Source organism: Martes martes (genome assembly GCF_963455335.1).
Source record: "Martes martes genome assembly, chromosome: 3".
NCBI classification, from domain to species: domain Eukaryota; kingdom Metazoa; phylum Chordata; class Mammalia; order Carnivora; family Mustelidae; genus Martes; species Martes martes.
This window is the reverse complement of record NC_137890.1, coordinates 8715578-8730787: the sequence shown is the minus strand read 5'-3', so window position 1 is coordinate 8730787 and position 15210 is coordinate 8715578. Positions and strand designations below refer to the sequence as shown.

Genomic DNA, 15210 nt, shown 5'->3' with positions numbered 1-15210 from the left:
TGAAAATGTGAATAATATAATGTTAAGTGAAAAGTTTGTATACGAGATTCTGGAAACAGAGGAAGTCTAATTTTGGTCATTGGGTTCTATTTCAGAGAAATGGAATTAGGATCCTTTTCATTATAGTCAAAATCACAATGAGGTATCATCTCAACCCTGTTGGGATATTAAAAAAAAAAAAAAAGATAAGTGTTGGCAAGATGGTGAGAAGTTGGAACCAGTGTATACTCTTTCATTTCTTAGAATTTTATTTTATTCTTCTAAATTCAGCATAATCAATGTATAGTGTTATGTTAGTGTCAGGTGTACAATATAGTGATTCAACAAGTCTATGTTACTCAGCGTTCATCACGGCAAGTGCACTCTTAATTGCCTGCACCTATTTCATCCATTCCACACCTCCTGCACTGGCCTCCCCTCTGGAAACCATCAATTTGTTCTCTCTAGTTTAGTCTGGGGTTTTTTTGTTTGTTTGTTTGTCTCTTTTTTGTTTTGTTTCTTAAATTCCACATACGAGTGAAATCATATGGTATTTGTCTTTCTCTGACTGACTTATTTCACTTAGCACTATACCTTCTAGATGCATCCATGTTGTTGCTAATGACATTATTTCATCCTTTTTATGGCCGAGTAATATTCCATCGTATATGCATACCACTTCTTCTTTACCCAATCATCTATTGATGGGCACTTGGATTGCTTCCATATTTTGGCTATTGTAAATAATGCTGCAAATTATAGGTGTGCTTATCTCTTTTCAAATTAGTGTTTTTGTATTCTTGGAAAGTACCCTGTAGTAGAATTACTGGGTGTATGGAAATTCTGTTTTTAATTTTTTGAGGGACCTCCATGCTGTTTTCCACAGTGGCTGCACCAGTTTGCATCCCACCAGCGGCGCAGGATGATGGGACCCGTGTACACTCTTGATGGAGATGTTAAATGCCGCAGTCACTACAGAAAACAGTACAGAGAGTCCCCAAAATAACTAAAAATAGAGCCACCATCTGACCCAGGAATCCCACTTCTGGGTATAGATCCAAAAGAACTAAGATAAGTTTCTTAAAGACATGTCTCCACTCCCATGTTCACTGCAGCATTATTGACAACAGCTGAGATATGGAAATGACCAAAATGTCCATTGACAGATGAATGGGCAAAGAAAATATAATATGTACATACAATGGAATATAGTTCAACCTTTAAAAAGAAGGAAATTCTGTCACTTGCATTTTGTCATTTCCAGGATGGACCTGGCAGATACTGTGCCAAAGGAACTAAGTCAACCACAGGGAGACAAATACTGCAGGAGTGCATGGGTCCTCTCGGATAACGCAGCTGAAAGAGTCAAAGGGCAGAGAAGCAAGCAGTAGAAAGGTGGTTACAAGATGGTGTAGGAGGATGTGAGGAGCTATTGTTCAGTAGATACAAAGTTACAGCTGTTCAAGAGGCCTATGTTCCAGGGATGTGCTGTACAATATAGTTCTTGAATTTGGTAAGACAGTTGAGCCGCTCTCTGGAGCTCGTCTAGAGCACCTTCAGTTTGTTCCTAGAGCCGTCTCACAGAGAACCTTCTGATGGCCGAGACAGAAGGAAGGAAAAGTACTCTGTCTTGCTGAACAGTGTATTTGGTTCACAGCCCCAGATCCCTCACATCGTATGGCAGGAAACATGAAACTGAGGACAGGAACTGTCGTGTTCCCTGCTGTGTCTAATGGAACATTTGATATGGTCGATGGTCTGTAATATTTGTCGAAAGGCCTGACCCTCTCAGCAGCTCTAAATGAGATGTTTAGGGTGGCTCACATGGAGTGACGGTAGAAAGCAGGGTGTAGGTTTCAGTTCTAACTTCCTCATTAGTAATAACTACCATTGGCTGAGCACCTATTACCTATCAGGTAATGTGGTCTTGCTTTACGTGCAGCATCTAACTCAGAGTAAAGCATTTTCTGTGGATGGTTAGACTGCCAGGCTAGAGGAGAGTCACACTGCCAATAGTGACACTTTCTCCTCTCGATGAGCTCTAAGCATCCACTAAGTGTGATGCCACTACCCCAGCATTGCAACCATTGCCAGTACCAGAGACAGTTCTTAGCCATCCAGCCAGTGGTATTCTGTTATTTTGTCATAGCGTCCTGAACAGATGAGGACAGGATGACAATAGCATAATCTAGCTTATCATGATAGAGGAGCCGATTGTACAACCTGGACAAAACATCCCGTTGGCTTGGATGAAGGAGTTAGCAATGGAAGTGACGGGAGGGCTCAGATTCTGGGTGCATTTGGAGGAGAGAGCCAACAGAGCTTGCCGGGTTACTGGTTGTGTGATGAAGAGTGAGGAGACAAGGAAGATCCCAAGATTTCTGACCTGGGCAACTAGAAGCATGACGCTTCCAGAAATGAGAAGAGGATCACTGGGAAAAGAATCGGTCTGGTAAGACCAGCAATTAAGTTCGGGGGCATGTAAAGTTTTAATGTTTGTATTCTATAACCAAGTAGGTATCAGATGTTAGGTATCAAACAGGCAGATGGAATTTAGGAGAAAGAGCCAAGCTGGCAACTCAAATTTGGGACTCTTCAGTGAAAAGATGATATTGAAAGCCATGCCACAAGATTTCATCATCAAGGGAGTTCAGTACAGTTAGAAAAGAGAAGTCCATGGGCTGAGTTGTCGGGTCTCTCTAAGCCAGCGGTCAGGAGCAAAGAAGGATCCAGCAAAGGAGACACAGAGAGAAGCCAGAAAACAAGAAGGACCAAACCAAAGTCTGTCCCTAGGAAAGCATAGTCAGCTGTGTTGAATATTGCTGATAATGGTCAAGTAAAAAGATAAGAATCTACCTTCGATTAGCATCGTGGAGGTCCTTGAATGTACAGTTTCAAAGATGGGGGGTCCTAATCCTAGTGAGTTCCTGAGAATATGGGAGGACTTAACTTGGAGACGACAAACTAGAAATCTGGCAAGGCTTAAAACTATGGCAACCGGCAAGGGAGACATACTTCTGGGTTCCAGCTCCTGTATCACAACGCAAGGCAGAGCAGGGTGGGCGTGAACCTGAGCGCCACTACACTGATAGCTAGCCCCTTACCCAGTGGAACAGACATCTTAAAGAAACTTTCCAGTTTCAGTTCTCTGCACTACAGAGCTATCTTAGAACGGAGTAGGCAAGTCTGCACTGAAGAGTAGTTTCCCAAACATCCTGATGAGAAGAATCACCTGGGCCTTTACTAAAAATACAAATTCTCATGGGTACCCCCAGCTAAACATGATGTTTAGTGATGTTGAACATTTTTTATGTGTCTGTTAGCCGTTTGTATGTCTTCTTTGGGGAAGTGTCATTCATATCTTCTGCCCATTTATTGACTGGATTATTTGTTTTGGGGGTGTTAAGTTTGAGAAGTTCTTTATAGATCTTGGATACCAGCCCTCATTTGTTATGTCATTTGCAAATATCTTCTCCCATTCCATGGGTTGAAAGACTTTCATTTTTTACAAAGTCTCTTCTTCCTTCTTACTTCTTAATGCCTTTTATGTTCCCCAAAGCTAGCCCGGAAGAGCAAACATGCTTTATGGTTTATTGAAAAGCTTTTCTTCCCCCAGAAGATTTTAGTCAGTTTCAGAAGACTTCAGAGAATTATCAGTTTGCCACCTCAAAACACTACCACCCCAATATATGTGGGTGCATGTGCGCGCGCACACACACACACATACGTATACACATACACATAGAGATTATTATAAACCGTTCTCCATTTGTATCCTCTTATTAAAGGAAAAGGAATAGTTCAACAAGACCAGAGATATATTTTGTTTAAAATATCAAGTCCTAGAAATAGTAAAAGCTTATCTGTCCATATTATGTTTCCCAAATTCACAAACTGCTTGATCTCTTTATCTCAAGGAAACAGGCTTTAATGTTTCACTATATGCTAAATTGATTTTTTGCAAACTAAATAATTCTTTGAAAAATATCACTTTGTCTACTTTATCTAAGTCTGAACTTTAGGGAGTAGGACACCAAATGAGATGAAGAGCCCTAATGCACTGAATCTCTACTGCATACCAGCTACACGATACTAACAGCAATCCTTGATTACCACTGTGAGAGATACTTTTTCCCATCCAGTTCTGATAAAACCCCCAGATTTGTAGTTGAGTACCCTGAGGTTTTGTTAAAGGTCATGAAGCTAATTAGTGGCAGAACTAGTCCTAAAGGACAAACTGCCTTAACTTCTAAGTGCTTTTACTAGCATACTCTCTGCCTCTCTTGCTCAAGTCAGGATACTCAGGATCATTGTTAGGTTTAGCCTTTCATCGGGACCCTAAGTCTAACATGTTTTTCTGGCACTCCAAGTTTGGGTCCCTGGGAGGAGCAGCTTTCAAAATTCCTACATGGTTTTGGAAACCCAATTAAAAAATATTCTTTAAATGATGTGGTGCCACAATAGTTGCAAAGAAGGTGACTCGTGGGAAGCTATTGCCTCTCCCGGCCCCTTTGCACTGGCTGGCATCCTCAAATGGGCAGGTGATGGAATGGGAGGTGGACATCAAGGACACCTGGATCAGCACTTTGAACTTTGAACAATGCTGTGTGGGAAGGTTTCATGTGTCCAGCCTATTACTTTGCCCCAGATAGGGTAGGTGACGCCTTTGTGCAATCCTGTTGTATCCTCCCCCCCCCTTCCTCCACCACCTCCTCCTCCCATTCCTAAGCTCTTGTTTTATTTATTTGTATCTTCATTGTTCCCTCCAAGTATCCTCTATTTGTTTCCTTCCCATATCCAAAGAACCGTCAAGCTGTTCATCAAGTTTCGCAAACTGACTCAGCATTGAAAGATTCCTCTTAGCGGACAATGTCATTAAATCGAAGGAGGAAGAATGTAAACACAGAGTGTGAATACTATGGTTTGAAAACAAAGAATAAAGGGCTTCATTATGAGTTAAAAGTGATTTCAGGGGTTATAAGAAATAGTGGTTAAAACCGTGGTACGAAGTCACAGATAATGAATATCCAGACATTCAATGTCATATCTACTCTTTTCTAAACTAATCCTCTTAAAGACATGTGTGTGTTGGAAGGATATACCTACTCTCCTTTGCACCTGTCACATCTGGGTTTCCCCCTTTTTCGCAAAAAGGGCATCTTACTATTGTTTACCGTCTGCAGGTGAAAGAGCTCCTGGGGCATCAAATAAAGGGACAATTTGGAATATTGTCAGTAAAACTATCTTTAATAAAAGCCCTATGTGAATCTCATGCATCTTTTTAAAAGCCACATTTTAAGTAAGTTTTTTCTTTCTGTTCTGTAATTTGTAATTAAAGTTTAAGATTTACCCACAGTGTTTTGATCAGCTTTCTAATAATTAAGAGGTAAGTTAATCTAAAAGAAAAATGTTAACACTTTGATCCCAGGAAAATTTTTAAAGTTAAATATTAACACACATTTTTTTAACACACATTTTTGTTATAGATCATAAATTAAAAGAATGCCAATATTCTCACATGCCAGATATTATATTGTTCATAATTTCTTAAACTTATGACAAATTTTCAACATCTTAAAATTGTACAAGAGGATACATAATCTTTCTAAAACATTTTTATGGGATCCATAAGAAAAAAAATTTAAAGAACACTGTTACAGGAGCCTAATCCATTTGATGGGTGCTAAAGCAGAGCCCAGTGTGATAGGGTAGAAAATACTGGGGACTGTGAGAACAGAAAGCCAGCTTTTTCACAAACTGTTTTTTTTTTTAATTTTTTTTTAGACTTTTAAATTTATTTCAGAGAGAGTATGTGTGAGCGAGCAGGGGGAGGGACAGAGGGAGAGAGAGAATCTCAAGTGGACTCCACACTGAGCATGGAGGCCCATGTGGGGCTCAATCCCAGGACCCCGAGATCACAACCTGAGCCAAGATCAAGAGTGGGATGCTCGATGGACTGAGCCTTCCTGGCATCCCATCATGAACTCTTTTTGTAACGCACTGCAGTCAGTTAACTTGTCCGGCTTTGTTTGCTCATTTGTAAAAGGACATGACTAGACTGCGGTTCATTTTAAATGGGGCTATTTCATTCTGTCACTATATGCTCTACATGGGTTATCTTCTTAGGGTTTGTCCCTTTTCTTTCCTATTAATTTGAAGTTCTTCCCTAGAGGCACCATAAACACAGTTGGGAATAGGAAAGAAAGCATTGACTATTCTCCTTTTCCTCTCTATTAAAGAGAACACGGTTCTCTGAGATTTTTGAAATGAGTGAATGGTCAAGTAATCATTACAACAATCCCACAGCCATTACAGTCATTTCTGGGAGTGCATGGAGGATTTCCTAAATCCTGCGGATTGGAAACTGCCAAAAACAGGGCTTCCCTTTCCATCAGGCATTTTAAACCTGGGGTCCATGGTAGAATCCAAGGGGTACAAAAACTTGTGTCGAAAAAGAAAAAAAATATATTATCTTTATTTTACTAACCTCTTAAATTTGTTTTCTTCAATTATAGATGTAGGCAATAAACAGAGTAGTATTAGCAGTTACTGTTTGTAACTTTCTCACTAATACAAGTCAGTTTCTTATCATAGTAGTTAGTTGAGATATCTCAAAATACCGTTTATGCTCTTCACCATTTTGAAATTATGGGAGCTTATTCGCTTGCTGCGCTAGTTCCTGTTATTTCATGAAAGGAAGCACATATGTTATAACTATATACACACATATATAAAAGTACTGCTCTTGGTTTTAATATTTCTGATAACTATATGTCAACATAATGTTCTTTGTACTCCTATGTGTTTCGTTTTATCTGTTTAAAAACACAGCTGGGAAGGGGGCCCGAAGCTTCACCAGATTGCCAAAAGAGTCTCTGTTTGGCACAGGCGAAAAGGCTAAAGATTACTCGGGCGTGAATATAGACATACAGATCATTAAGGAACCCCACTAGTGCGGCAGGGAGCAACTGAGTCCCTGTCCACCTGAAAAACTGCAAATTACGGCTCGATAATTGAGTGAACCCTAAAGGAACAACGAGGAACTTCCATTTAAGACGTAAAATTGTTTTTTTTAGAAATCTCAGAAGTCAAAGGTAAGTAATCAGTGAGGATAGGAGGGGCCCACTTCAGCCTCCCACTTTGTCAACTGCCTACGAGGCCAACTGAACGCCCAAGAACCCACTTCCTGTTGCCCGAAGCTCGGGTCTATCCCCACCCCACCGAGCTGCGATCAAAGGGGTAAACAGGAAGACATGCAGGGAAACCCAAACCCTACACCACTGACTCAAAGAAACGGTCTTTCAAAAAATCTACGTCTGGGCAAATCGCCGATACCCCACGGCTCCAGGGACTCCAGCGTTCGAGAGCCCGCCTCCTCTCCTCGGGTCAGCGGGGGCTCCTGCAGCAGGTGACCCAAAACTTTCGTCCACGACTTCAAGTTCGGAAACCATCACTTGCCCCAAGCGAGTTCCAGCTACTCCAGGCTGGCGGCTCCCTTCCTTGCCCGTCCCTCGGAGACGTCCCCTGTTGCCTCGCTCGGGACCCACGGAGCCCTCACGCGCAGCGCGTTCCGCTCCTCAACACCCCCAGGTTCCAGAACCGAAATCTCCACCACGATATTCTGACTCCGCCTCCTTCACTGCGGCCAGGGCAACACCCGGGCCCAGCTCCTAAGAGCGGCGCCTTTGGCTTACGTAGCGGTAACGTGATTGGTCGCCTTCCCCTGGCGGGCCGGGATTGGTCGGCGTCCGGCCCCGCCCCTCGCCCCCGCCCAGGCCCGCGGCTGCCCGGGTGTCCTCGCGCCGCTCGTCCGCGCGCAGCTTGGCAGTTTGCCTCTTCCTCGTCCTCCAGCCTGCGTCCATGGCCACCGCCGCGGCCGAGGAGCCTTTCCCCTTCCACGGCCTCCTGCCCAAGAAAGAGACCGGGGCCGCCTCCTTCCTCTGTCGCTACCCGGAGTATGACGGGCGGGGGGTGCTCATCGCGGTCCTGGACACAGGGGTCGACCCGGGGGCTCCGGGCATGCAGGTGCGGCAGCCGCCGAGGGCCCGGGCGCGGGGGCGCGGGCGGCGGGTCGGCCGGGGACGCGGAGGGGACGCAGCCTCGGAGCCCCGCAGGCCAGGCCAAATCCCGCTCTGCGGTCGAGCGGGAGCCGGCACCGGGAGGAGGCGGAGGGCAGGGCGGGCGGGGGGCTCGCGTTGAGCCGTCATCCCGGCCCAGACAAAAGCGGCGTGCCTGGCGCGGCTGGCCGGGGCGCCTGGGTCCGCCTCTTGCCCAGGAATCCCCTTCCTGCTCAGGTGCTGCCAGGCCCGGGCCCTCGGGCCCCTTTCCACCACGCCGCCTTCCTCCGCAGGTCCCTCGTGTCTCGGGCACCGGTCCCTGCCTGCTATTTTCAAGCGGGGATTTTTACAGTTTTTAGTATTGGTGGGGATGGGGGTGGGGAGGAAACAGAGAAGGGGCAGATGACCTATCAGAACCTCATTTTTATTGGTGTCGTTCGGGAGATTTGGTTTTGGGGAGAATTGTTTGTGTTCCACATGGAAGCCGGGTTTCAAGAAGATAACTCGGTCAACTTCCGGAATTGTTTCCTCTGGTAGTTTTATGTGTTCTATTTTTAAACCTTCTTCTGCAGTGTACTTGTTTAGGGTCATTGAAACGCATGGCTTAGTCTTTGTTTTACATAAGAACCTAATTTAGTTTGTTTTTGGCGAACTCTTCAGGCATTATTAAATTAGGCTTCTGTATTTTTTTTTAGCCTCAAAGTGTAAGACAGCACACTTTACGGTTTTAAAAAATTGCTTAATTTTGCCTTAGGCACCTTTTGAAATCTTTATAAAGTACCGTGTCAAAAGGTAACTTGAAAAAAAATGTGTCTCTTGATTAAAAGTATTCTAAGTCTTCAGAGTTTGACTTGTAAATTTAGCCTTCGCCTCTTAGTGAGACACAGTCATAAAATATCACCGTCGTTGAAGATCCCTCTCTTAAAAAATCTAACCTGGCTAATCCTATGGTACGCTGCTCTCCTTTTTGTCAGTCCTTCGTCTGTGTATCTTACCCTCCTTTCTACACTAAACGCTTAAGTTTAATAACTCTCTTCCTCCCCCAATACCCTCTGGCCTCTGGATCCTTTATTGTGCTTTCTAATAATTGAGGTAGCATTTTTAGAGGTTAGGATGTCATGCTGGGGGGAAAAAGGGAACCACTCTGGCTGAGGGTATAGAATCCGTGTAGGAATCTTGCTTCCGCCTCTTAATTCTTCAGCGGCACTCTGGAGTGCCACACACCTCAGGATGGCAAGGCCAGGAAGCTTTGGTGAATCAGAATAGCAAGTGATGTATTCCTTGCCGGTAGCTCTAGTGGTACAGTTGTATTAATAACACTGAAGGCTTAAAAACAGTGACAGCTATCACCTCACTGAGCCTTTATTACAGAGTAGTAATGGCTTCCATTCTGTTGTAGTGTATGTTTACTTTTTATAGGGATAAGTGGGAGGAGAACAGCTGGGGTAAGTGTTTACCGGTTCTTTTGTCAGGATAATAAGAGGATCGGGAGAGTTTGGAGGAGGAGTGTCTCCATAAAAATACTTTTGTAGAACTTCCCAATCTGCATTTCATATTGTCCCATTATTCTCTGTAAAGTGGTTGCAGGTCTCATCCACAGTGTTGCTTTGAAAATTGATTGAGAAGATTATTTACATGTGATTTTTTGAAGTGCTCAAGAGGGGCGCCTGGGTGCCTCAGTGGGTTGCGTGTCTGCCTTCCGCTCACCTTCAGCTTGGGTCATGGTCATGGGGTCCTGGGATCGATCGAGTCCGGCTTCGGGCTCTTTGCTCAGTGGGGAGCCAGCTTCTCCCTCTCCTGCCTGGGGTTCCCCATGCTTGTGCTGTCTGTCAAATGAATGGATAAAATCTTAAAAAAAAAAAAAAAAGTGCTTAAGGAAAGTGTTAAGTAAACACTAATTTTTCTTTAAGCAGGTTTATTTAGAAAGAGTTGATGCTGGAATTTAAATCAGCTGTCTAAAGGATAAATATACATTAGGTATTTGCATGTAATAACAAATGTTCAAGCAATAAAATACTGAAATAAAATGAAAATATAGCTCTTCTAACAACTGTAACGAAGATATTGACATAAATATGGCCAGTTGAAATTTAGTAAGGTGGATTGCACATGTGAGGGAATTTTTAAGGTTTTTTTTCCTGCTTTAGCAAATGTATTTTGTAGCTCTCTGTACACATTATTAAGATCAGAAGGTGGATAGAAATAAAAGGGAAGGAAAGAATGAAAAAAAAGAGGAGGCCAAAGCGGACTTTTGGAAAGCCAGATGGGTCTTCGGAGAGGACTCAAGGCACAATTAAACACTTGAGAGAAAAGGCAGTGGGGTGTCATTCTTCGGTGACTGCTTTGGGCCCAGTGCTCTTTTGTGACAGCCGCCTGGGCTTGTTAAAAGTAGAGGGGGGACAGCATGAAAGGAGTAATAAGCAGATAAATGATTACATCTTTCCTCAGCAAATATCCAGGCACCTGCCAGGTGTCTAAGGTTGAGTTAAAGGATGTCCTCTGCAAGTGTCACCAAGACTGGGGGAGGGGGGGGAGTAGTGAGAGCTGGCTTCGAGGCCAGGGTGGGACTTACATTGCCCCTGGAAAGAATATGCAGCAGCCAGTTGGTTCCCTGCCTCGAGTTTTCTCTTTGCTCCATCCTTTACATGACCAAATTATTTTCCTTTAAAAAAAAAAAAAAAGAAAAGAAACACCTTCTGTAACACCCTTGTTTTTTTTGTTTTTTTTTTTTTGTAACACCCTTGTTTAATACAAAACAAACCTTTTAAAATTTTGATGTCTTCGTTGCCTTTGCTTAAACATTCCAAAATCTGAATTTTGTGTAGCCCTTCACCCTCCAGCTTGACCTCCTTGGTTCTGCCTCTCCCCACTTCTGTCCACCCCACTGTTAACCCTTTGCTTCCACCTTGAACAGTCCACCCTTTCCGCAACGTATAAGTTAATCTGCCTGCAAGACTTCCACCATCACCTCCAAACTCCTGCTTAATCCTTTAAAACCCACCTGGGTTTTGGCCCTATTAGTTTTTGGGATATCTGCTGATTGAATTCAGACCCCCAGCATATATTTACATGTGTGTGTCCACCACTGTGTTAGGCCCTGAGGTTCAGGATGAATAGGGTCAGTCTTGCCCAAAGTTAGTTGTGCGTTTTTCTTTTTTGCTCTTGTAGCAATGTGTTCAGATTCCTCCACACATCACCTAAAATATTCCATTTTAGTATTTCTGTTTATATAACCTCTTTTCATGCATGAGTTAAAATTCTTTGACAGCATATATCCAGATTCATTTTGTATGAAATGTACTTACAACATTAAATACTTTTGCTGAATGGAAAAAAGTCTGTATGTGTGCACAGTATATGTAATTTCCTCATGGAGAAAAAATGTTTTGGGGAAGAAGGTTACAAGTGGTTCTATAAAAATTTTTCTGTTTTTACATTTAGTAAAATACTTGAGCACAGTAAGTAAGTTATCACATATATATAATTGGTTGCTAATATTAGGTGCTATGCAGTTGATTTTAATTTTTATTACCTTTCTCTTGGTTAGTCTTCCTGAATTCCCCCAAGCTGCATTTTATGTCCTAATGTTTTCATAGATACTGTCCCTACCTTTTTTATTTATTGTCCTATGTTGTAGTTATCGCTTTACTAATTTGTTTTCTAACTAGACTGTAAGCTTCCTGAAAATAGAGCCTGTCTGATTCATTCATCAGGCATGCGCTGATGATAGACTGTTATTGAGAATAATAGAATAATAGTCATACAATAGTATTTGCTTAAGAAATATCTTCCCTTGATTAAAATAATATTTTCAGGTAAATACTTACACATTCACTTCGTTTTGTTTGGGATGATTTGCAGTTCCCCTCCCCCCCCTTCTTTTGACCCTCTAATGTTTAATGACTGTTTCTCACCCACCTCACCAGCACCTGGACCGTAATCAATTCAGTGGAGACACAAAGTAATTCAGATTCTTGACATTTGGGGAAAACCTTTGGGCAGTTTCTGTTTTGTCCAGCCAGCATAGCCCTGTAAGCACTTCTCAGTGCCCCACCCCGGTACACGGACTGTATTACTACCTTAGCTCTACTCACAACTCTGGCAGTGGTTCAGTCCCTCTTTGCCTTGTAATACAACCCCCCTCCCCCTGCTACCCCCCACCCCCCCCCCGAAAGATGAGGGATTTCGTTCTGGGTGGTAGTAGTTCAGTTTCCTTCTCCCAAAGCTCCATTGCAAAATCCTCAGCTGATTTGGCTTTTTAAAAACCTCTTCTTCCTAATCCCAAACTCCCTCTTCTGTCTTACTGTCTCCAGTGGAGTGGTTGCCTTTACCTAATGGTGAAGAAAGAGGCATAGTGATAGAAAATTGCATATATAAGGATTTTTAACAAAAGAGAGATGCTAACAAGTAAAGCTTGTGGCAATAATGGATAGTAAATAAGTCACTAAGTCCCGTTAGGCTTTCTTCCTTTGCTCACACACTGATAATGAGGTTTCTAATGAGAGAGATTTATGTCTGGCTTGTTAGTGATCTCTCGTGATTCTTGATCTCAAGTCACTGAAGTTGTTTGCTCATTGAATGAGGAGATGGAGATAGGTGATTGTGTTCATAGTACTGTGGCCTAGCTTTCAAATTACATACTACCTTGGAGTACTTTTTAAACTCAGTTGTTTTCTTAAATTCTGAGTACATGCTTTAGCCAGTTTTAATTTTATGGGGGAATATTAGCTTCCTCTTGTTTCCATTTTTTATTTTGGTAGATTTTCTTACATTTTCCTTCATTATTTTATTTCTAAAGATACTTAGCCAATCCCTTCAAAATCAGGAACTGATTTAAGTTTTATCATAATCTTATCAGAGTTTGGTATGACTGCCACAATAATTTTTTTGGTGATGATTTTGAGCCTCCTGAATATAGTACTTACTTTGTTACTGGTATAGACATTAGATAAAAATTACTATACATTAGAAACAAAAAACAGCTGTGCCTGGAAGGCCTTTATGACCCCTGGTGGTTCTATGACAGTGTTATTGGAATAAGATTTTGGGACCCATCAAGAACCCCTTTGCTTCTGCCTCATAAAGAAAAACATGTTTGCCTTTGTTTCCTCCACATGGTGACTTTCCCTCTTCCCCTCTTGGGTAACCCTTAAACTGCAGAGCTCTAAGGACACTGCATTTGAGGGGTGTGGGTAGGAGGAAGCGACGCCTGGGAAGACACAGAAAGGGACACTAAGCTTGATCTTGGGAGTGTGAGTTCTCCAGGCGGAAAAGGAGTTGGAAGACCCTGTGCTTTTATGATACTCTCGGCATTTTCTCCATTGCCTTTTTTTTCCTTGAGGGTAAGGGTCTTCTTGGTCGTCTTTTCTCAGTCTTTGTGTCTCCATGCCTGATTTCCTGCTAATAATTCAGTATATATATATATCTTGAATGCTAGATACTCCCTTTGCAAGGCTAGCCCAGAAGTGATTTTTCCAACAAAAGCAGTATGAAAATATAGTACTGCTGTTACCTATAGCAGTCAGCGTGGCCCAAATGAAAATTTGAGGACTGACCAATAAACCATGCCATAAGAAAACCACTCTTAATACTATAAATTAGTATCAGATCATTTAGGCATTGAATATGTATTAGGTACCAACTAGGCAGTGCTAGGTTTGGGGGAATTTGGTGAGTAACATGGACATAGTCCTTCCCCTTAAAAGAGCTTATCTTCTAATAGTGGAAACACATCAGAAGTCAGCTGGCTGTATAATTACAAATTCTGTGAAGGAAACAAGGTGTGGTGAGAAAGAATAAGATTCATGTTTAGGATGGCAGCTACAGAAGAGGTCATCAGGGAGGCCTTTCTGAAGAGTGACAATTTTAGTAGAAAACTGAAAGATGAGATTGGGATGTCTGTGGAACAGCTGAAGGGCCATAGGATTCCAAGCGAAAGGACTGTGCGTGCAAAGTTGGGAGGCAGAGAAGAGTCTCACACGTGGCAGGAATTGAAAGGAGGCCAGTGTGGTTAGAGTGGTACAGGACCGGACGTGGCAGGCCAGGTCTCTCAGAGGCTTTTGCAGCGAATGTGTTGGGATCCGTTGCAGGGGACCACGTGGAAAACGGGCATTGTACCGCTTGTTTGACTTGCTTTGGGTGGGGGCCAAGAAGGGACCCTGGGAGACCTGGAAGGAGCATCACCATTACGAAGGCAAGGGGGTGGTGGTGGGGAGAGAGTCAGGATACTGGTGGTGAAAATCAAGGGGAGAAGATGGACTTGAACTGTATTTTAGAGGTAGAATGAAGATGACTTCCTGACAGATTTGATGTAAGGAGTAAACTAGAGTAAAGAATCAGAGAAGAAGGACTTTTAACTTTCTGGTTTGAGCAACTGGGAACGTATCAGTTCCTGAGATGACAAAGCCTTGAGAGAAATAAGTTTGAATATTAAGTTTGACCTTTGGACTAAGTCTGAATGCTAGTGTAACATCCTATAATTACTACGTATGTTACTACATATTTTTTCCCTAAAGTTTTGTACTTCTCTGGCCCAAAGCTCACCTTCTTCAGATCTTTTCTCGAATGTTACTTTCAGTGAGCTCTTTCTTGACCAACCTAGTGAAAGTTGAAATCCCACACTACCTCCTTTTTCTGCCTGATTTTTCTCCATAGTAATTATCACCATCTGGCATGTTATGTATTTGACATGTTTATTGACTGAGTAGAATATAAGATCTGTGAGATCAGGGACTTCTGTGTATTGGTCACTTCTGTGTGTGTCCCTACAGCGGCCTTAGTAAATGGTTAGTAAATATTTATCAACTGAATATATAAAATCACTTGAAGGATTCTGTGATGCTTTCCATGACTAAATTTTTTGTAAGTATCTGTCCCACTTTTGACTTAAAACAATTTAGTTTTCTTTTTTAATTGATGCAGATTTCATAGGATATTTTATGTATGTGTATGCACATTGCACCTATATGGGGGTTAGCGTTGCTTTTTTAAGGATTAAAAAATTAAATCTATAATTTCTGTTTCAATTATCTTAATTTTCAGGTTACAACTGATGGAAAACCAAAAATCATTGATATCATTGATACAACAGGAAGTGGTGATGTGAATACTGCTACAGTAGTAGAACCCAAAGATGGTGAGATTGTTGGTCTTTCAGGAAGAGTGCTCAAGGTTA

The 15210-nt window shown here is 42.4% G+C and overlaps 1 protein-coding gene across 4 annotated transcripts in view; it reads left to right on the top strand.

Moving 5' to 3' along the window:
* Positions 1-7786: 7786 nt before the first annotated feature.
* The window catches only part of TPP2 (tripeptidyl peptidase 2), a 70685-nt gene continuing 63261 nt past the window's right edge, over positions 7787-15210 (top strand). For 2 of the 4 annotated variants that reach the window (XR_013966534.1, XM_080798327.1), the window contains exons 1-2: positions 7787-8004; positions 15078-15206. Coding sequence is in view for 2 of the 4 variants with exons in the window: in XM_080798327.1 (XP_080654453.1) it covers positions 7840-8004; positions 15078-15206 (294 nt within the window). In the remaining 2 variants the exon portion in view is untranslated. The remainder of the gene's footprint in view (positions 8005-15077; positions 15207-15210) is intronic. The other 2 variants (XR_013966535.1, XM_080798326.1) reach the window with 1 other exon arrangement.